This window comes from Panulirus ornatus, chromosome 4, assembly GCF_036320965.1.
Source record: "Panulirus ornatus isolate Po-2019 chromosome 4, ASM3632096v1, whole genome shotgun sequence".
NCBI classification, from domain to species: domain Eukaryota; kingdom Metazoa; phylum Arthropoda; class Malacostraca; order Decapoda; family Palinuridae; genus Panulirus; species Panulirus ornatus.
In genome coordinates this window covers 74,961,571-74,985,910 of record NC_092227.1, presented here as the reverse complement: position 1 = coordinate 74,985,910, position 24,340 = coordinate 74,961,571, and the positions used below count along the sequence as shown (strand labels likewise).

The 24,340-nt window shown below is 41.3% G+C and overlaps 1 protein-coding gene across 5 annotated transcripts in view; it reads left to right on the top strand.

The window, feature by feature from the left end:
* Nucleotides 1–24,340, top strand: part of LOC139745716 (SWI/SNF-related matrix-associated actin-dependent regulator of chromatin subfamily A containing DEAD/H box 1 homolog) — a 249,393-nt gene that overhangs the window by 178,733 nt on the left and 46,320 nt on the right. For all 5 annotated transcript variants that reach the window (XM_071656185.1, XM_071656206.1, XM_071656196.1 and 2 more), the window contains 2 exons: nt 6,790–6,907; nt 22,609–22,791. In XM_071656185.1, the coding sequence (XP_071512286.1) occupies nt 6,790–6,907; nt 22,609–22,791 (301 nt within the window). The remainder of the gene's footprint in view (nt 1–6,789; nt 6,908–22,608; nt 22,792–24,340) is intronic.

Here is a 24,340-nt window from a genome sequence, read left to right as displayed (position 1 = left end):
TTTTTCACCTCTTGCCCCTTTCTCTTGACCTGCCTCTTTCTTTTATACATCTCCCACTCATTTGCATTATTTCCTTGCAAAAATCGTCCAAATGCCTCTCTCTTCTCTTTCACAAATAATCTTACTTCTTCATCCCACCACTCACTACCCTTTCTAATCTGCCCACCTCATCTCTTCTCATGCCACAAGCATCTTTTGCGCAAGCCATCACTGTTTCCCTAAATACATCCCATTCCTCCCCCACTCCCCTTACGTCCTTTGTTCTCACCTTTTTCCATTCTGAACTCAGTCTCTCCTGGTACTTCCTCATACAAGTCTCCTTCCCAAGCTCACTTACTCTCACCACTCTCTTCACCCCAACATGCTCTCTTCTTTTCTGAAAACCTCTACAAATCTTCACCTTCGCCTCCACAAGATAATGATCAGACATCCCTTCAGTTGCACCTCTCAGCACATTAACATCCAAAGGTGTCTCTTTTGCGTGCTTATCAATTAACACGTAATCCAATAACGCTCTCTGGCCATCTTTCCTACTTGCATATGTATACTTATGTATATCTCTCTTTTTAAACCAGGTATTCCCAATCACCATTCCTTTTTCAGCACATAAATGTACAAGCTCTTCTCCATTTCCATTTACAGCACTGAACACCCCATGTATACCAATTATTCCCTCAACTGCCACATTACTCACCTTTGCATTCAAATCACCCATCAGTATAACCTGGTCTCGTTCATCAAAACCACTAACACACTCATTCAGCTGCTCCCAAACACTTGCCTCTCATGATGTGTCAGAGGTGGAGGGAATGAGGAGAAGTGGGAGACCCAATTGGAGGTGGAAAGATGGAGTGAAAAAGATTTTGAGTGATTGGGGCCTGAACATGCAGGAGGGTGAAAGTCGTGCAAGGAATAGAGTGAATTGGAATGATGTGGTATACCGGGGTAGAGATGCTGTTAATGGATTGAACCAGGGCATGTGAAGCCTCTGGGGTAAACCATGGAAAGTTTTGTGGGGCTTGGATGTGGAAAGGGAGCAGTGGTTTCGGTGCATTATTACATGACAGCTAGAGACTGAGTGTGAACAAATGTGGCCTTTGTTGTCTTTTCCTAGCACTACCTCGCACACATGAGGGGTGAAGGGGTTGTTATTTCATGTGTGGCGAGGTGGTGATGGGAATGAATAAAGGCAGACAGTATGAATTATGTACATGTGTATATATGTATATGTCTGTGTGTGTATATATATGTATACGTTGAGATGTATAGGTATGTATATTTGTGTGTGTGGATGTATATGTATATACATGTGTATGTGGGTGGGTTGGGCCATTCTTGCGCTACCTCGCTAATGCGGGAGATAGCGACAAAGCAAAATAATGATAAATATTTTTTTATGAATTCCATAAAATTCTCCGAGATTTGATTACACTGATTCTTCCATGCTGAGAATGGAACCATGGAAGCGGAAGTGAATCATTGGGTGGGGGAGGGGGCGAAAGTTCTGGGCGCATTAAAGAATGTGTGGAAGTCAAGAACGTTACTTTGGAAAACAAAAATGGGTATGTTTGAAGGAATAGTGGTTCCAACAATGATGTATGGTTGCAAGGTGTGGGCTATAGATAGAGTTGTGAGGAGGAAGGTGGATGTGCTGGAAATGAGATGTTTGAGGACAATATGTGGTGTGAGGTGGTTTGATCGAATAAGTAATGAAAGGGTAAGGGAGATGTGTGGTAATAAAAAGAGTGTGGTTGAGAGAGCAGAAGAGGGTGTTTTGAAATGGTTTGGTCACATGGAGAGAATGAGTGAGGGTATATGTGTCAGAGATGGAGGGAATGAGGAGAAGTGGGAGACCAAATTGGAGGTGGAAAGATGGAGTGAAAAAGATTTTGAGTGATCGGGGCCTGAACATGCAGGAGGGTGAAAGGCATGCAAGGATAGAGTGAATTGGAACGATGTGGCATGTGAGGCGTCTGGGGTAAAACATGGAAAGTTCTGTGGGGTTTGGATGTGGAAAGGGAGCTATGGTTTTGGTGCATTATACATGACAGCTAGAGACTGAGTGTTGACTGTTGTCTTTTCCTAGTGCCACCTGGTGCACATGTGGGAGGAGGGGGTTGTTATTTCATGTGTGGCTGGGTGGCGACAGGAATGAATAAGGGCAGACAGTATGAATTATGTTTTTTTTTTTCCGTTGTCTCCCGCGTTTGCGAGGTAGCGCAAGGAAACATACGAAAGAAATGGCCCAACCCACCCCATACACATGTATATACATACGTCCACACACGCAAATATACATACCTACACAGCTTTCCATGGTTTACCCCAGATGCTTCACATGCCCTGATTCAATCCACTGACAGCACGTCAACCCCGGTATACCACATCAATCCAATTCACTCTATTCCTTGCCCTCCTTTCACCCTCCTGCATGTTCAGGCCCCAATCACACAAAATCTTTTTCACTCCATCTTTCCACCTCCAATTGGGTCTCCCACTTCTCCTTGTTCCCTCCACCTCCGACACATATATCCTCTTGGTCAATCTTTCCTCACTCAATCTCTCCATGTGCCCAAACCATTTCAAAACACCCTCTTCTGCTCTCTCAACCACGCTCTTTTTATTTCCACACATTGTCCTCAAACATCTCATTTCCAGCACATCCATCCTCCTGCGCACAACTCTATCCATATCCCACGCCTTGCAACCATACAACATTGTTGGAACCACTATTCCTTCAAACATACCCATTTTTGCTTTCCGAGATAATGTTCTCGACTTCCACACATTCTTCAAGGCTCCCAGGATTTTTGCCCCCTCCCCCACCCTATGATCCACTTCCGCTTCCATGGTTCCATCCACTGCCAGATCCACTCCCAGATATCTAAAACACTTCACTTCCTCCAGTTTTTCTCCATTCAAACTTACCTCCCAATTGACTTGACCCTCAACCCTACTGTACCAAATTACCTTGCTCTTATTCACATTTACTCTTAACTTTCTTCTTTCACACACTTTACCAAACTCAGTCACCAGCTTCTGCAGTTTCTCACATGAATCAGCCACCAGCGCTGTATCATCAGCGAACAACAACTGACTCACTTCCCAAGCTCTCTCATCCCCAACAGACTTCATACTTGCCCCTCTTTCCAAAACTCTTGCATTCACCTCCCTAACAACCCCATCCATAAACAAATTAAACAACCATGGAGACATCACACACCCCTGCCGCAAACCTACATTCACTGAGAACATTGCATTCACCTTCCTCTCTTCCTACACGTGCACATGCCTTACATCCTCGATAAAAAGTTTTCACTGCTTCTAACAACTTGCCTCCCACACCATATATTCTTAATACCTACCACAGAGCATCTCTGTCATATGCCTTCTCCAGATCCATAAATGCTACATACAAATCCATTTGCTTTTCTAAGTATTTCTCACATACATTCTTCAAAGCAAACACCTGATCCACACATCCTCTACCACTTCTGAAACCACACTGCTCTTCCCCAATCTGATGCTCTGTACATGCCTTCACCTTTCTCAATCAATACCCTCCCATATAATTTACCAGGAATACTCAACAAACTTATACCTCTGTAATTTGAGCACTCACTCTTATCCCCTTTGCCTATGTACAATGGCACTATGCACGCATTCCGCCAATCCTCAGGCACCTCACCATGAGTCATACATACATTAAATAACCTTACCAACCAGTCAATAATACAGTCACCCCTTTTTTAATAAATTCCACTGCAATACCATCCAAACCTGCTGCCTTGCTGGCTTTCATCTTCCGCAAAGCTTTTACTACCTCTTCTCTGTTTACCAAATCATTTTCCCTAACCCTCTCACTTTGCACACCACCTCGACCAAAACACCCTATATCTGCCACTCTATCATCAAACACATTCAACAAATCTTCAAAATATTCAATCCATCTCCTTCTCACATCACCACTACTTGTTATCACCTCCCCATTTGCGCCCTTCACTGAAGTTCCCATTTGCTCCCTTGTCTTACGCACTTTATTTACCTCCTTCCAGAACATCTTTTTTTTTTTTTTTTTTCTTTTTTTTTTATACTTTGTCGCTGTCTCCCGCGTTTGCGAGGTAGCGCAAGGAAACAGACGAAAGAAATGGCCCAAACCCCCCCCCCCCATACACATGTACATACACACGTCCACACACGCAAATATACATACCTACACAGCTTTCCATGGTTTACCCCAGACGCTTCACATGCCTTGATTCAATCCACTGACAGCACGTCAACCCCTGTATACCACATCGCTCCAATTCACTCTATTCCTTGCCCTCCTTTCACCCTCCTGCATGTTCAGGCCCCGATCACACAAAATCTTTTTCACTCCATCTTTCCACCTCCAATTTGGTCTCCCTCTTCTCCTCGTTCCCTCCACCTCCGACTCATATATCCTCTTGGTCAATCTTTCCTCACTCATTCTCTCCATGTGCCCAAACCATTTTAAAACACCCTCTTCTGCTCTCTCAACCACGCTCTTTTTATTTCCACACATCTCTCTTACCCTTACGTTACTTACTCGATCAAACCACCTCACACCACACATTGTCCTCAAACATCTCATTTCCAGCACATCCATCCTCCTGCGCACAACTCTATCCATAGCCCACGCCTCGCAACCATACAACATTGTTGGAACCACTATTCCTTCAAACATACCCATTTTTGCTTTCCGAGATAATGTTCTCGACTTCCACACATTTTTCAAGGCTCCCAAAATTTTCACCCCCTCCCCCACCCTATGATCCACTTTTTATTCTCCCTAAAATTTAATGATACTCTCTCACCCCAACTCTCATTTGCCCTCTTTTTCACCTCTTGCACCTTTCTCTTGACCTCCTGTCTCTTTCTTTTATACATATCCCACTTAATTGCATTTTTTCCCTGCAAAAATCGTCCAAATGCCTCTCTCTTCTCTTTCACTAATAATCTTACTTCTTCATCCCACCACTCACTACCCTTTCTAATCAACCCACCTCCCACTCTTCTCATGCCACTAGCATCTTTTGCGCAATCCATCACTGATTCCCTAAATACATCCCATTCCTCCCCCACTCCCCTTACTTCCATTGTTCTCACCTTTTTCCATTCTGTACTCAGTCTCTCCTGGTACTTCCTCACACAAGTCTCCTTCCCAAGCTCGCTCACTCTCACCACCCTCTTCACCCCAACATTCACTCTTCTTTTCTGAAAACCCATACAAATCTTCACCTTAGCCTCCACAAGATAATGATCAGACATCCCTCCAGTTGCACCTCTCAGCACATTAACATCCAAAAGTCTCTCTTTCGCGCGCCTATCAATTAACACGTAATCCAATAACGCTCTCTGGCCATCTCTCCTACTTACATACGTATACTTATGTATATCTCGCTTTTTAAACCAGGTATTCCCAATCACCATTCCTTTTTCAGCACATAAATCTACAAGCTCTTCACCATTTCCATACAACACTGAACACCCCATGTATACCAATTATTCCCTCAGCTGCCACATTACTCACCTTTGCATTCAAATCACCCATCACTATAACCCGGTCTCATGCATCAAAACCATTAACACACTCATTCAGCTGCTCCCAAAACACTTGCCTCTCATGATCTTTCTTCTCATGCCCAGGTGCATATGCACCAATAATCACCCATCTCTCTCCATCAACTTTCAGTTTTACCCATATTAATCGAGAATTTACTTTCTTACATTCTATCACATACTCCCACAACTCCTGTTTCAGGAGTAGTGCTACTCCTTCCCTTGCTCTTATCCTCTCGCTAACCCCTGACTTTACTCCCAAGACATTCCCAAACCACTCTTCCCCTTTACCCTTGAGCTTCATTTCACTCAGAGCCAAAACATCCAGGTTCCTTTCCTCAAACATACTACCTATCTCTCCTTTTTTCACATCTTGGTTACATCCACACACATTTAGACACCCCAGTCTGAGCCTTCGAGGAGATGAGCACTCCCCGTGTGACTCCTTCTTCTGTTTCCCATTTTAGAAAGTTAAAAAATACAAGGAGGGGAGGATTTCTGGCCCCCCGCTCCCATCCCCTCTAGTCGCCTTCTACGACACGCGAGGAATGCGTGGGAAGTATTCTTTCACCCCTATCCCTAGGGATGAATTATGTACATGTGTATATATGTATATGTCTGTGTGTGTGTATATATATGTATGTATACATTGAGATGTATAGGGATGTATATGTGCATGTGCAGACGTGTATGTATATACATGTGTAGGTGGGTGGGTGGGCCATTTTTTTGTCTGTTTCTGTGCGCTACCTTGCTAACGCAGGAGACAGCGACAAATTATAATAGAAGAAATATAAAGAATATCAAACAAAAAGTATTTTAGAGCCGAGCAAGAATGTTTGTCTGTAGTGCTTCATCCAACTGAATGAAAACCTTGTAAGGAGTGAGTGCTGAAACCTGCAAGTGAAGATAGTTCTATATGAACAAAGATTGACAATTGTGCACTGTCTGTGTTAGTAGAGAATAAAAGTATTCCATAATGAGCAACAGAGATAGTGAATGCCACACATTGGCCTTGCCTCAAGGCAAAATCTTGTTGTATGTGATCATACATAGATAGTTACTGTCTGTTTTTCATGTATACTTTTATCTTTATTTTTCAAAAATTCATGCTTTTGCATATTAAAGAGAAAATTTGTGTGATTGAAGATTAATGTGTATTTATATGTAAACAAATCATTTTTCTTTTATTATTTTATTTTTCAGGGGCCCGTGTATTGATATTTTCACAGTTTGTTATACTTCTTAATATCTTAGAGCAGTATACAATACTTCGGGGCCACAAATACCTTAGATTTGATGGCACAACACAAGTCACTGAAAGGTAAGTTAGATACGTATTTTATTATTTTACCTAAATTTTGGGAAATGTTATTAGTTATACATTTTAAGAAAATAACACCACTGCCATCGTCAGAGACTTCATCATTAAGCATGATATTTTTTTTTTTTTTTTTTTTTTTTTTTTTTTTTTTTTTTGTCGCTGTCTCCCGCGTTTGCGAGGTAGCGCAAGGAAACAGACGAAAGAAATGGCCCAACCCCCCCCCCATACACATGTACATACACACGTCCACACACGCAAATATACATACCTACACAGCTTTCCATGGTTTACCCCAGACGCTTCACATGCCTTGATTCAATCCACTGACAGCACGTCAAACCCTGTATACCACATCGCTCCAATTCACTCTATTCCTTGCCCTCCTTTCACCCTCCTGCATGTTCAGGCCCCGATCACACAAAATCTTTTTCACTCCATCTTTCCACCTCCAATTTGGTCTCCCTCTTCTCCTCGTTCCCTCCACCTCCGACACATATATCCTCTTGGTCAATCTTTCCTCACTCATTCTCTCCATGTGCCCAAACCATTTCAAAACACCCTCTTCTGCTCTCTCAACCACGCTCTTTTTATTTCCACACATCTCTCTTACCCTTACGTTACTTACTCGATCAAACCACCTCACACCACACATTGTCGTCAAACATCTCATTTCCAGCACATCCATCCTCCTGCGCACAACTCTATCCATAGCCCACGCCTCGCAACCATACAACATTGTTGGAACCACTATTCCTTCAAACATACCCATTTTTGCTTTCCGAGATAATGTTCTCGACTTCCACACATTTTTCAAGGCTCCCAAAATTTTCGCCCCCTCCCCCACCCTATGATCCACTTCCGCTTCCATGGTTCCATCCGCTGACAGATCCACTCCCAGATATCTAAAACACTTCACTTCCTCCAGTTTTTCTCCATTCAAACTCACCTCCCAACTGACTTGACCCTCAACCCTACTGTACCTAATAACCTTGCTCTTATTCACATTTACTCTTAACTTTCTTCTTCCACACACTTTACCAAACTCAGTCACCAGCTTCTGCAGTTTCTCACATGAATCAGCCACCAGCGCTGTATCATCAGCGAACAACAACTGACTCACTTCCCAAGCTCTCTCATCCCCAACAGACTTCATACTTGCCCCTCTTTCCAGGACTCTTGCATTTACCTCCCTAACAACCCCATCCATAAACAAATTAAACAACCATGGAGACATCACACACCCCTGCCGCAAACCTACATTCACTGAGAACCAATCACTTTCCTCTCTTCCTACACGTACACATGCCTTACATCCTCGATAAAAACTTTTCACTGCTTCTAACAACTTGCCTCCCACACCATATATTCTTAATATATTCTTGATATATAAGTGAATAAGAAAATAAAAGCAAAAGTCAAAAAAATGCCAACTTTAAACAACACAATCACTAATAGAATCACTGAAAGACAAACTGTAAACTGGTGCTCTGTCCTCAACAAATTGAATCCAAGACCCACAGCAACTAACTCTTGGACACATTAAAGAAATTCCACTCGTATCACACCAGTCCAGCCCCCCACTCATGAAACACTCTTAACCCATTCCAGTGAAATCCCCTTTCCTAAAGAACACCCAAGCATTCTCATGATATACTACTTGAGAATAAGCCACATACCAACCGCACCCATAGACAGGAATGTTTTAAAAAACTTAAAGTTCATCCAGAAATAACTGTCCACCCTTTCTTCACTTCCAGTAATACAAGCAATGTAATTAAAACCTTAAGGAACTCTTTTGCATATTGAACTTTCTTATAAAACACAGTGGCCCATTTGCAATCCAAGCACTAAGCACTAAAGCACTAAGCACTAAAACCCCCAAACCACACAACTGTTCCTCCTACCAAGGAATAGAGTGAATTGGAACAATATGAATTACCAGGGTCAATGTGTTCATTGCCCCATTCTAGTGGAAAATATAACAGCAGAATCTAACTAAACATCCCACTCTCTTCCTCTTTAGACTCTAATACTGTAACACCACACTACACACTGGGCTCACGCAACATATTGTAGATGGATTCAACCAACCACAAGCCCCCTTGTGCACATTAATATTGGCAATTAGACATCAGTAAAGTGCATGGCACTATCCCTTGACACAACCACACACCAAAATTCTTGTCACCAATGTTCCCAACAGTGTCAAAAAGTGGTTGTCACCAACATTCCCATTAATGTCAAAAAGGGATTCACCAGCATTCCCAACAATGTCAAAAAGTGGTTGTCACCAACATTCCCAACAATGCCAAAAAGTGATTGTCACCAACATTCCCAATAATGTCAAAAAGTGGTTGTCACCAACAATGTCAAAAAGTGGTTGGCTGGTTTCATAGCTGACTGCCATGCCAGAGTAACTCGCAGTGTCTTCACCTCAAAAATGTCAAACTCTACCCTGGAGTTTCCCTAGGAGCAGGTCTTTCTCTAACTCTTTTAGAACTCTTCCTTGACAACCTCCCATTACTTCAGGCAAAACCTTATCATGAAGATCCTTATATATGCACATGAACTCACAATCACATCTCAATACCCTGGCACCATAGTAGCAACAACAAACATGCAGCACAACATTACACAGTTGAAACAGTGGCTCACCTAGAACAGATTGTCTGCATCTCCACAGTATTCTTAAGTCACTTGTACCCCAAACAGACACAAATCCAACTCACACCTTGCAGTAAACCTGAATGGGCTGTCACTTACTAAACAAAACACCATCCATTCTAGGCATCACATATGACACCTCCCTGGCATTCATTCCCTGCAAAGCAACATGTACTTATAAATACCATCAGAACATTAACTAGCACCAGGTTTGGACAAGAAAAAGAATCCCTAAACATCCTCTACAAACAATTCATTCACTTCACTTCAAACTTTGTGTCATTTGCCTGAATTTTCACCCTGTCAAAAGAAAATATAACAGAGCTGAAAGCTACACAAAATAGGGCTTTCATAATTTTCATCAGCTGCTTAGCAACCATAAACACTCAACACCTATTCAATGAAACAAAGATCTTTCCCGTACAGTCCCACTTTAACATGCTTGGCATCCAGTTCTATGGAGTATCACTAGATCCCTCTGACCCTAACCACTATGTGTTTTACCACCAGCCCTCAAGTAACCTCTACTCACAGATCCTCTCATCCCCAACAGATATGACTGACAAAATATGTTCTGAAATAACTTGGCAAGCACTCAGCATCAAACCTCCCAACTCAGTCTTAAACTCTTACTTGCCAGATGTACACCCATTTAAAAGTACACTCTCTAGACAAACACGAGTCACACTAAATACATTATCCCTGAGGTGAAGCATTCCCCTATTCAAAGGAAGTGTGATAACCTCTCCTCATTATCCAATGATCTTTCTGGTCTTTTGCTTAGGGCATCTCTAACAACTTCTGTCACTCTCCCTTCCCTTCACTTTTCCACTCTGATGTTACTGTAGCTGTTTCTCCCATAGACAAAGCAACTTTCTTTGGTTCCCGTTTCTCCTCTAACTCCACCTCGGATGACTCCAACATTCCTTCGCCCTCTGATGCTCCTCTTACTAATCCTATGCCCCTTCCTGTAATCTATTTTGAGACTGTCCAAAAAGCACTTCTTTCTCAGGACATAAGCAAGGCTTGTGGTCCTGATGGCTTCCATCCCCATGTACTGAAAGAGTGTGCCTCTGAACTTGTACCTATGCTTGCTCATCTGTTCTGTTTCTCTTTAAAAACCAAAACTTTTCCTTGAACGCATGCATTGTTACGTTCCATCTCTAAGAACGATGACTGTTCTGACCTCTCTAACTATCTTCCTTTTGCTTTGACATCTACCATTTTCAAAGTTTTTTAATCTATCCTCAACAACCATATCCTTAAACACCTCAAAAATCACAGTCTTCTCTGTAATCACCAGTATGGCTTCTGTAAGGCGAGATCCACTGGTGATATTCTTTCCTGTCTTAATAATGTCGAGTCATCATCCCTGAAAGATTTTGGGGGGTCATGTGTAGTTGCCCTTGACATATCTAAGGCTATTTGCAGGGTGTGGCTCCCCTCTTTTGGCTTTCCTCCCTCACTTTGCTTCTTCATATCTAGCTTCCTCTCAAGCCGATTGCTGATGGATCAGCCTCCCCCTTTTCTCTGTCAGCAGTGGTGTCCTGTCTCACAATTTTCTCCTATTTTTCAATGATTTCCTCTTCTCCACATATAGTCCCATGCACTCATACACTGACAATGTAACCTTCATTCATCCACATCCTTCAACTTTGCTCCTTCTCTCACTCAATCTGCATCTTGTCTTAACACAGACTCCTCAGTAAACTCAGACTTGGACAGGATATCTCAATGGGGTAAACAAATCTTAAGTTTAATGCCTTCAAGACTCAGTTTCTAACCATCTCTCTGTTGAAAACTCCTCACAACTCTAGTCTCTCCTTTGACAGTTCTGTAATTCCATCTCTTGACTCAGTGAACATACTTGCATTACTGTAAAATCCACTCTTTCAAGGAAACCCCACAGTACAGGAAAAGCTAAGTCTGCCTCTAAGAAACTGGATGTCCTGTTTAGATGTCAAAATTTCTCTTCTGAATCATTGTTGCTCCATTTATACAAGGGATTTATTCATCCCTTATGGAGTACTGCTTTCACATTTGGGATGGTTCTAGCTCTGCATCCTTACTTGACAGAGTTGAGTCAAAAGTGATCTGCTGTATAAACTGTCCTAGGCTAACTTCCAAACTTGACCCCCTTGCCCTATGCTGCAATGTAGTTCACTTCTGTAAGTATTAGTTTTGTTTTTGTTCTTGAAAGCTGGCTCTTTGTGTGCCACATTACTAGATAGACCAAGCAATACTTTGCAAGCTGCTGCATCACATGATTATTGTTTGACCATCAGCAATTGAAGGGTGGGCCATTTCAATACCTGCTTTTTTCCCTACACGTCAAAACTTTGGAATACTCTACCCTCTCACGTCTTTTCCAATAACTATGACCTGGCACATTTCAAAAGACAGGCTTTTCACTCTCTCAAAAATTCAAAAATACTTTCCCTTGTCTTTTCTTTTTCCATTTCATAATTCTCTCTGTATTTCTATTAAGGTCCAGCCTTGATGTGGAGTTTTGTCTGACTGGAGCCTTCAGCATAGAAAAATGTTGATATAAGAATAAGTAAAGAAGAAAAGGAAAAACTTCATTGAGATTTGAATGTTATATATAACTTGAAACAGGCCTTTCAGAAATTGACTGTGATGATGCCTCCTTCATCCCTTGAATATGTAATCTGTGGAATTCTCCTCCCATTGTGTTTCTCTCTTCACATAATTTTTTTTCCAATAAGAGTCGGATCAACAAACACCATGATTCATTTTTTCTTTCACCTGAATTGGCCTTGATTAGGGCATGTTTTACTTGTGCCATATCAGTCAACCCAAAAAAAGTTGAACCTAATGGACTTTAACAAGGAGAAATTTGAGCAAATAAATCATGGCAAATAATATTTCAGTGCCTATATAAAGAGGCCCTACAGGGAAAAATAGAGAGAATTAGATAAATGTCAGGGATTTGCTAATTATATTAAATGAACAACTTGAATATAAGGAACTGATGATGTAATGCTTTGTTGGCAGATAATAAGTGTTAAGATATTGAGAAGATTTGCAAAAAGGTACTGAAAATTAATGAAAATATTTTATGTGTGGTACCATTATAAATAAGATGTAGAACTGAGTACTGTAGTGTTGTATGGTCACCATTAAAGCATACTGAAATAAGCAAGACAGACAAAGTACAGAAGCATGTCACAAGGATGATTGGTGGTTAATGGGACTGACAGTGACAGATAGACATATATAACATGTTCCTGGCAGCAAATAGAAGGCATAAAGAGCTATGTTCTAAAACTGAAAGCATCCTAGCAAGGAAAATACAGTAACATTAAATCAAGCATGATTGCTGATATCCAATGAAACAATATTACACAATATTTATTTTATATTTATTTATTTATTATATTTATTTTGCTTTGTCGGTCTCCCGCGTTTGCGAGGTAGCGCAAGGAAACAGACGAAAGAAATGGCCCAGCCCACCCCCATACACAATGTATATACATACACGTCCACACACGCAAATATACATACCTATACATCTCAATGTACACATATATATACACACACAGACACATATAAATATACCCATGCACACAATTCACACTGTCTGCCTTTATTCATTCCCATCGCCACCTCGCCACACATGGAATACCATCCCCCTCCCCCCTCATGTGTGCGAGGTAGCACTAGGAAAAGACAACAAAGGCCCCATTCGTTCACACTCAGTCTCTAACTGTCATGCAATAATGCCTGAAACCACAGCTCCCTTTCCACATCCAGGCCCCACACAACTTTCCATGTTTTACCCCAGATGCTTCACATGCCCTGATTCAATCCACTGACAGCACGTCAACCCCGGTATACCACATCGATCCAATTCACTCTATTCCTTGCCCTCCTTTCACCCTCCTGCATGTTCAGGCCCCGATCACACAAAATCTTTTTCACTCCATCTTTCCACCTCCAACTTGGTCTCCCACTTCTCCTCGTTCCCTCCACCTCCGACACATATATCCTCTTGGTTAATCTTTCCTCACTCATCCTCTCCATGTGCCCAAACCATTTCAAAACACCCTCTTCTGCTCTCTCAACCACGCTCTTTTTATTTCCACACATCTCTCTTACCCTTACATTACTTACTCGATCAAACCACCTCACACCACACATTGTCCTCAAACATCTCATTTCCAGCACATCCACCCTCCTGCGCACAACTCTATCTATAGCCCATGCCTCGCAACCAATAAAATTTTTGGATCCACTATTTCTTCAAACTTACCCATTTTTGCTTTCCAAGATAACTTTCTCGACTTCCACACATTTTCCAATATTCTCAGAACTTTTGCCCTCTCCCCCACCCTATGATTCACTTCCGCTTCCATGGTTCCATCCGCTGCCAAATCCACTCCCAGATATCTAAAACACTTCTTTTCCTCCAGTTTTTCTCCATTCAAACTTACCTCCCAATTGACTTGTCCCTCAACCCTACTGTACCTTATAACCTTGCTCTTATTCACATTTACTCTTAGCTTTCTTTCACACACTTTACCAAACTCAGTCACCAGCTTCTGCAATTTCTCACCCGAATCAGCCTCCAGCGCAGTATCATCAGCGAACAACAACTGACTCACTTCCCAAGCTCTCTTTCCAAAACTTGCATTTACCTCCCTAACAACCCCATCCATAAACAAATTAAACAACCATGGAAACATCACGCATCCCTGCCACATACCAACATTCACTGAGAACCAGTCACTTTCCTCTCTTCCTACTCGTATTCATGCCTTACATCCTCGATAGAAACCTTTCACTGCTTCTAACAACTTGCCTCCCACACCATATACTCTTAATACCTTCCACACAGCATCTCTATCAACTCTGTCGTATGCCTTCTCCAGATCCATAAATGCTACATACAAATACATTTGCTTTTCTAAGTATTTCTCACATACATACTTCAAAGCAAACACCTGATCCATACATCCTCTACCACTTCTGAAACCACACTGCTCTTCCCCAATATGATGCTCTGTACATGCTTTCACCCTCTCAATCAATACCCTCCCATATGATTTCCCAGGAATACTCAACAAACTTATACCTCTGTAATTTGAGCACTCGCTTTTATCCCCTTTTGCCTTTGTACAATGGCACTATGCTAGCATTCCGCTGATCCTCAGGCACCTCACCATGAGTCATACCTACATTAAATAGCCTTACCAACCAGTCAGGAATACAGTCACCCCCTTTTTTGATAAATTCCACTGCAATATCATCCAAACCTGCTGCCTTGCCGGCTTTCATCTTCCACAAAGCTTTTACTACCTCTTCTCTGTTTACCAAATCATTTTCCCTAACCCTCTCACTTTGCACACCACCTTGACCAAAACACCCTATATCTGCCACTCTATCATCAAACACATTCAACAAACCTTCAGAATACTCACTCCATCTCCTTCTCACATCACCACTACTTGTTATCACCTCCCATTTGCCCCCTTCACTGATGTTCCCATTGATTCCCTTGTCTTACACACTTTATTTACCTCCTTCCAAAACATCTTTTTATTCTCCCTAAAATTTGATGATACTGTCTCACCCCAACTCTCATTTGCCCTCTTTTTCACCTCTTGCACCTTTCTCTTGACCTCCTTCCCCTTTCTTTTATAAATCTCCCAGTCATTTGCATTACTTCCTTGCAAAAATCGTCCAAATGCCTCTCTCTTCTCTTTCACTAATAATCTTACTTCTTCATCCCACCACTCACTACCCTTTCTAATCTGCCCACCTCCCACGCTTCTCGTGCCACAAGCATCTTTTGCGCAAGCCATTGCTGCTTCCCTAAATACATCCCATTCCTTCCCCACTCCCATTACGTCCTTTGTTCTCACCTTTTTCCATTCTGTACTCTCTTGGTACTTCCTCACACAAGTCTCCTTCCCAAGATCACTTACTTTCACCACTCTCTTCACCCCAACATTCTCTCTTCTTTTCTGCAAACCTCTACATATCTTCACCTTCGCCTCCACAAGATAATGATCAGACATCCCTCCAGTTGCACCTCTCAGCACATTAACATCCAAAAGTCTCTCTTTCGCATGCCTATCAATTAACACATAATCCAATAATGCTGTCTGGCCATCTCTCCTACTTACATATACTTATGTATATCTCTCTTTTTAAACCAGGTATTCCCAATCACCAGTCCTTTTTCAGCACATAAATCTACAAGTTCTTCACCTTTTCCATTTACAACACTGAACACCCCATGTACACCAATCATTCCGTGAACTGCCACATTACTCACCTTTGCATTCAAATCACCCATCACTATAACCCAGTCTCGTGCATCAAAACTACTAACACACTCACTCAGCTGCTCCCAAAACACATGCCTTTCATGATCTTTCTTCCCATTCCCAGGTGCATATGCACCAATAATCACCCATCTCTCTCCATCCACTTTCAGTTTACCCATATCAATCTAGAGCTTACTTTCTTTCACTCTATCACATACTCCCACCACTCCTGTTTCAGGAGTAGTGCTACTCCTTCCCTTGCTCTTGTCCTCTCAACCCCTGACTTTACTCCCTAGACATTCCCAAACCACTCTTCCTCTTTACCCTTGAGCTTCATTTCACTCAGAGCCAAAACATCCAGGCTCCTTTCCTCAAACATACGACCTATCTCTCCTTTTTTCTCATCTTGGTTACATCCACACACATTTAGACACCCCAATCTGAGCCTTCGAGGAGGATGAACATTCCCTGCGTGACTTCTTCTTCTGTTTCCCCTTTTAGAAAGTTAAAATACAAGGAGGGGAGGGTTTCTAGCCCCCCCGCTCCCGTCCCCTTTAGTCGCCTTCTGTGACATGTGAGGAATGCGGAGGAAGTATTCTTTCTCCCCTATCCCCTATTCAAATATACATGAATACATTGCCCATTTAATGCAATGCCTGGAGAATTAAGAAACAATTTATATAGATAGAGTGGTTTGGGAATGTTTTGGAAGTAAAGTCAGGGGTTGATGAGAGGACGAGAGCAAGGGAAGGAGTAGCACTACTCCTGAAACAGGAGTGGTGGGAGTATGTGATAGAGTGAAAGAAAGTAAGCTCTAGATTGATATGGGTAAAACTGAAAGTGGATGGAGAGAGATGGGTCATAATTGGTACCTATGAGCCTGGGCATGAGAAGAAAGATCATGAGAGGCAAGTGTTTTGGGAGCAGCTGAGTGTGTTAGTAGTTTCGATGCACGGGACCAGGTTATAGTGATGGGTGATTTGAATGCAAAGGTGAGTAATGTGGCAGTTGAGGGAGTAATTGGTGTACATGGGGTGTTCAGTGTTGTAAATGGAAATGGTGAAGAGCTTGTAGATTTGTGTGCTGAAAAAGGACTGTTGATTAGGAATACCATTTAAAAAGAGATGTACCTAAGTATACATATGTAAGTAGGAGAGATGGCCAAAGAGCATTATTAGATTATGTGTTAATGATAGGCATGTGAAAGAGAGACTTTTGGATGTTAATGTGCTGAGAGGTGCAACTGGAGGGATGTCTGATCATTATCTTGTGGAGGCAAAGGTAAAGATTTGTAGAGGTTTTCAGAAAAGAAGAGAGAATGTTGGGGTGAAGAGAGTGGTAAGAGTAAGTGAGCTTGGGAAGGAGACTTGAGTGAAGAAGTATCAGGAGAGACTTGAGTGCAGAATGGAAAAAGGTGAGAGCAAAGGACGTAAGGGGAGTGGGGAAAGAATGGGATGTATTTAGGGAAGAAGCAATGGCTTGCGCAAAAGATGCTTGTGGCATGAGAAGCGTGGGAGGTGGTTAGATTAGAAAGGATAGTGAGTGGTGGGATGAAGAAGTAAGATTATTAGTGAAAGAGAAGAGAGAGGCATTTGGACGAGTTTTGCAGGGAATTAGTGCCAATGATTGGGAGGAGGCAGGAGGTCAAGAGAAAGGTGCAAGTAGTGAAAAAGAGGGCAAATGAGAGTTGGGGTGAGAGAGTATCATTAAATTATAGGGAGGATAAAAAGATGCTTTGGAAGGAGGTAAATAAACTGCATAAGACAAGAGAACAAATGGGAACATCAGTGAAAGGGGCTGATAGGGAGGTAATAACAAGAAGTGGTGATGTGAAGGTTTGTCGAATGTGTTAGATGATAGAGTGGCAGATGTAGGGTGTTTTGGTCGAGGTGGTGTGTGAAGTGAGAGGGTTAGGGAGAATGATTTGGTAAACAGAGAAGAGGTAGTAAAAGCTTTGCGGAAGATGAAAGCTGGCAAAGCAGGGGGTTTGGATGGTATTGCAGTGAAATTTATTAAAAAAGGGGGTGACTGTGTTGTTGACTGGTTGGTAAGGATATTCAATGTATTTATGACTGATGGTGAGGTGCCTGAGGACTGGCGGAATGCATGCATAGTTCCATTGTACAAAGGCAGAGGGGATAAAGGTGAGTGCTCAAATTACAGAGGTGTAAGTTTGTTGAGTATTCCTGGGAAATTATATGGGAGGGTGTTGATTGAGAGAGTGAAAGCATGTACAGAGCATCAGATTGGGGAAGAACAGTGTGGGTTTAGAAGTGGTAGAGGATATGCTGATCAGGTGTTTGGTTTGAAGAATGTACGTGAGAAATCCTTAGAAAAGCAAATGGATTTGTATGTAGCATTTATGGATCTGGAGAAGGTATATGATAGAGTTGATAGAGATGCTCTGTGTAAGGCAAGTCGCTCGAAGCATTGAAAAGTTTTTATTGAAGATGTAAGGTATGTGTACGAGTAGGAAGAGAGGAAAGTGATTGGTTCTCAATGAATGTTGGTTTGCGGCAGGGATGTGTGATGTCTCCATGGTTGTTTAATTTGTTCTTGGATGGGATTGTTAGGGAAGTGAATGCAAGAGTTTTGGAGATAGGGGCAAGTATGCAGTCTGTTGTAGATGAAAGAGCTTGGGAAGTGAGTCAGTTTTTTGCTGTTGATACAGTGCTGGTGGCTGATTCGGGTGAGAAACTGCAGAAGCTGGTGACTGGGTTTTGTAAAGTGTGTGAAAGAAGAAAGCTGAGAGTAAATGTGAATAAGAGCAAGGTTATTAGGTACAGTAGGGTTGAGGGACAAGTCAATTAGGAGGTAAGTCTGAATGGAGAAAAACTTGTGGAAGTAAAGTGTTTTAGATATCTGGGAGTGGATTTGGCAGTAGATGGAACGATGGAAGTGGAAGTGATTCACATGGTTTGGGAGGGGGCAAAAGTTCTGGGAGTATTGAAAAAATGTGTGGAAGGTGAGAACATTATCTCGAAGAGCAAAAATGGGTATGTTTGAAGGAATAGTGGTTCCAACGATGTTACATGGTTGCAAGGCATGGGCTATAGATAGAGTTGTGTGGAGGAGGATGGATGTGTTGGAAATGAGATGTTTGAGGACAATATGAGGTGTAAGGCGGTTTGATCGAGTAAGTAATGAAAGGGTAAGAGAGATATGTGGTAATATAAAGAGTGTGGTTGAGAGAACAGAAGAGGGTGTTTTGAAATGTTTTGGTCACATGAAGAGAATGAGTAAGGAAAGATTGACACAGAGGATATATGTGTCAGAGGTGGAGGGAAAGAGGAGAAGTGGGAGACCAAATTGGAGATGGAAAGATGGAGTGAAAAAGATTTTGAGCGATCGGGGCCTGAACATGTAGGAGGGTGAAAGGTGTGCAAGGAATAGAGTGAATTGGAACGATGTGGTATACTGGGGTCAACGTGATGTCATTTAATTGAACCAGGGCATGTGAAGTGTCTGGGGTAAACCATGGAAAGTTCTGTGGGACCTGGATATGGAAAGGGAGCTGTGGTTTCAGTGCATTATACATGACAGCTAGAAACTGAGTGTGAACGAATGTGGCCTTTGTTGTCTTTTCGTAGCGCTACCTCGTGAACATGCGGTGTAGGGGGTTGTCTTTTCATGTGTGGTGGGGTGGTGATGGGAATGAATAAGGGCTGCAAGTATGAATTATGTACATATGTATATGTCTGTGTATGTATATGTATGTATACGTTGAAATGTATAGGTATGTATATGTCTGTGTGTGGATGTGTATGTATGTGCGTGTGTATGTGGGTGGGTTGGTCCATTCTTTTATCTGTGTCCTTGCTTTACCTCGCTAATGCAGGAGACAATGACAAAGTATAATGAATGAATAGATACATAGAGTGGCTATAGATTCATTGAAAGAAAAATTTGAGTTAAAGTTGAAGACTAGTGGCTGAGCCCTAAGTCAACAACTACACCAAAGGAGTAGCCACTGAAAAAATTTGCTGCATGCTAACCCTGCCATTTTGGAAAATATCTCATAGTATACACTTGTCGGTACTTCTTCATCATGTAATTACATATTTGTACAGTGCAAGGGCAAAGATCTACATTCAAGGGGCCCCATCTCCTGAACTTTCTATGCTATCATGTAGCCATTTAAACCTTTGTAAAAGGCCAGCATTGATTGTGTCATTGCTTAGTTTAGTCCAGTTGTCCTCCACCCTAACACTAAATTAGTACTACCTAGTATTACGTAACATCCTTCATAACTAGCTTTTTGCCCAGCCTATTGTTATGGCCAGTAACAGTTACTCTGGTGCTGTATTTCTTTAAGAACTGTTCACTGTCAGTATTATTCAGTTGATGGTTTATTTTGACGGCTATAATAGTATCCCCTTTTTCCCCTTGCATCCCTCAGCCTCTTATTTTAACTCACACCTATCAATTTGGGTATTTCTCTGGTCATTCTCAGTCTGATCTTCATACAGGATGTACCTATCTAATCCAGTACTCTGTGATCCAGCAACTCCCATGCTCTGACACATTTCAAATCTGCTGCCTTTAATTGGTGGATCTGCCGCCAGGGCAGTGGTATTAGCAGTGATAAGGGATCAGACTAATTAACAGGCTTGTTGATTTCTTATATTCATTTTTTTTTACTGAAAGTTATAGCCAGAAATGTTTAAAGTTTCAGAAAACTTTAAAGGTGCCCGGACAGGAGTACAGAATTAGACAGTGCACTTACAAAGTGGTTTAAGCTCCCATGTAATGAAGGTGTAAGCATTTCTAGGGAGATGCTAATCGAGCAGGCTAAAGATTTTCATAGAGAACTAAAGCAAGACTATAAGTGAATATTCACAAGGATGGTCACACAAGTTTAAGTGGAGATAAGGAATTTCAGTACATAATGTGTGCAGTGAAAGGCCTAGTACTGACACAGAAGCTTTTAGTGTAAGGTCATATGAAAAGAATAAAAAATAACTTCAATTCCCTATTAAACAACCAACAGCAATACCTACAGGATGAGAAAGTGTACAAGCTGGCTGGCTGCTTGATGATAACAACGAAACAACAATAGTAACAAGAGTCGACCAAAGCCAACTACCAACCTTTAATCATTTGTTACATTAACTACTCATCACAAAGCTGTGACAAAGTTTGTGGATGAATTTGCACAGTCAGTGGCAGTGCAAAACTTAGCCCCAAAACAATTGTATAATGCTGATGAATCTGCCCTGTATGAGTTGTATGCCATGAAAAACCCTTGCCCAAGACATTGCAGAGTCTCCATCTAGGGGTACTTCTGATATAATCTGATGTAACAGTAAAAACCTTGTTTGGAAGCATTAATGGTCATATTATTTCCTGCTTTAAGCTTTGTTCTACCTCTGATAACACAGCAATATATATGTGGAATTATCTGGCAAGACTAGGGGTCGGGCATATATTTTCTGTGGTATGGTAATGGCCAGGTCCCAATGTTGCCATATTAGATAGATTCAACCTATACGTGTTTAGGAGTGGTGACAAGACTTGTAAGGCACTGGTAGTCTCTCATGCTTGTGGGACAGATCACAGGAGGGAGATGTAGGTTCTAAAAATTGAAAAAACTTTTCACTCCAAATTGGTGTCCTGTTAGTAATTCTCTCTGGTTTGCACACTTTACCCAGCTTTCCCCTCCGTTTCTCTTTTCCTTCTATCCCTGCCTTGTATTGGCAACCATAATCTGAATTGTGAACTTTGGTTAGTTGGTAGAAAGTGGATTGATGATGTTAGCATGGTGGCAGTTGCTGATTAGAGGGTGGAATTGTTACATGGATTAGTGACTGTGGAAACCCATGGGTCATTTATTAAGGGTGAGTTATGATGGCAAGAAGTGTGGTTTTTCAACTTTTATTACATACATTTTAAGAAAAGAGTCAAAATAGATATTACCTACATTTTAAGAAAACAGTCAAAATAGTTAACACTAAATTGGTCATTTTTGGACAAGAAATCACCTATTACTTTGGCAAATTTAAAGTGAGATGAGTAATACAAGCTTATGTGAACCTCTGTCACTGTGGAAACTTATATTACATTATACCTAAATCAGTCACAGTATACAGTACTAGCCTTTTCTAAGAATGCATCCTCCATTATAAACCAGGGAAACTTATAAACTTCCGTACTGTAAACACTGAACACGTACTCCTCAGTTGCTTTCCACTCACATCACAAAGACATACACGCAACATCACCTCACTTCTTGACCTGTGGTACCACTTAGTGGAAGTGGCCAGCTTCCTGATGCTGCAAACATACCATAAAAGGGGATCATGAGTCAGGAAAGTAAGGTAAAGTGATGATTAATGATTATGCTAAAACATTGATCAAAATAAAAATGTACCTCCAAATTTTGGCTCTGCTAAAGACCAGTATTATCTTAAGTATAATATCATTTATTTGATTAGCATCTTTTGTAGGAAGAAGGGTTTTCGGATATGCTTAATATTGTAAGTGATTATATCTGCAAATATCGCAGTAAATTACATTATGCCAGCTTCATAATCTTAGGATTGATCTCAATTTTCTTGTGATTTTCTTTTTCACACACAAATTTGGATCATTTGACTCAGACCTTCCCACCGAGTAAGGTCCTATATGTAACATTCATGGGTATTAGTTGATGTAACAGCTTACTGTAAAAGTGATTTTTCACTTTTATTTGGTGAACTCTGTTGACTGTTGATTTTATTCATAATATTACTCCTCTTCCCACAGACAAGAACTAATTGACCAGTTTACAGAAGATGAAGATATATTTGTCTTCCTTCTGTCAACGAAAGCAGGGGGACTTGGCATTAATCTCACAGCTGCAAATACAGTCATTCTTCATGACATTGATTTCAATCCCTATAATGATAAGCAAGCTGAAGATCGATGTCACAGAGTTGGACAGACTAGGTAAGTTGTCTATCTTCTGAGCATTTTTCTAAATTTTTATGGATATGATAAACTAAGCAAGTTTTTGACATACATAATTGGCATAAAACTAAAAGTACATCTAGGCCTTGCTTATTCAAAGCCTTTTTTCTGCCAAAGGCGCTGGATATAGTTTAAAAGCATATATCATTGCTGACAGGTTTTACAGATTACTTGTTGGTTTTGGCTCTCCAAGCCCTACCTCACCACCACACTCCCTTCTTGGCCACCTCCACTTCCCCACCTTGGCTACCAGATTCTCCCTCACTACATTTACTGCCTCACCAACACCGCTACCCTCTCCCTCCCTCCCTTCTAGGCTACCACACACTGAACAAAGGAATAACACTGTTTAGTTAATGTATACCCAGTTTCTTCCATCTTCCTAACTCCCATATTGCTACAACATCCATCCTGTTTAACATCAAAATATTTTCCTAAAGATATATCTCCCCAGCTGCCAGCATAGTCTATCCTGCAAAAGAAATAGATGATTGATTGGCAGTTGTATATAGAGGTTAATCATGATGTATCTGGCAGCTTCCTTGACTAGGGATAGACAGACTGACAGGAATGTCAATAAATTTTATCTAAGAGATTTTAGGTGAAAATATTAAAAATTAATCATGATTAACTTTTTACTTAGTGACTGACATGGCACAGGCAAAACATGCTCCTACCAAGGCCATCTCAAGTGAAAGAATAAATAAAGGAAAAGAAAGTAGAAATTAATCAGGGCTCTGCATGAGTTTGTGGACATGACTCTTATATGAAGAAGGAAGAGAATTCCACAGCATATCAGTGCAAGGGTAGTAGGAGGTATCATAACAGCCAATATGTGAGTGGCTGGACTTCATACAGAAACTGTGGGATGCAACGCTCAAACAAATGTCATAGATTCAGACTTTAGGGGTAGGGACACATGCACACAACTCACTGAGATCAATAGCCAAAATCATATACATAGAATAGAAAGAGAGCAACAACATCATGGCCCAAGGAAGGGAAAGTTTGAAGAGAGGTGATGCCAGTGGAATTAATGAGACATGCTTTTGATTCTACTCTATTTAACAAAGAGGTGGAGGATGAGCCACTCTAGATGAGTGAGCAGTATACCATGCTTAAGTGAATATAAATCCTGTAGATATGAAATATCTGCCCTTAAAAAAGACTTTTATTACACCTATACAACACTCCCAGGGGGTCTCTAGATTACTTGAGGTATCCAGATACAGTGGAGGACATGGTTATGCCCAATATATTCATGTTATTTTAGGGCTGAATCATTGCTCTGAAACTGCACCGAGGGAAGCAAATGATTATTAGAAAGGAATACAGCAAGAAAATGCATTTTTGCATTATCAAATTCAATAAGTTGACTGCTTTCCAACTCCAGAATGCTGCACAAGTTCTCAAATTAAGAGAAGAAATATGACTAGTATGAGAATGGGAACAAAACATAAAGGGAAGAGGACAGAAAAAGTGAGTTGAAGTTTGTAAAATGAAATCATCAGCTTAAAACTTATTGGGG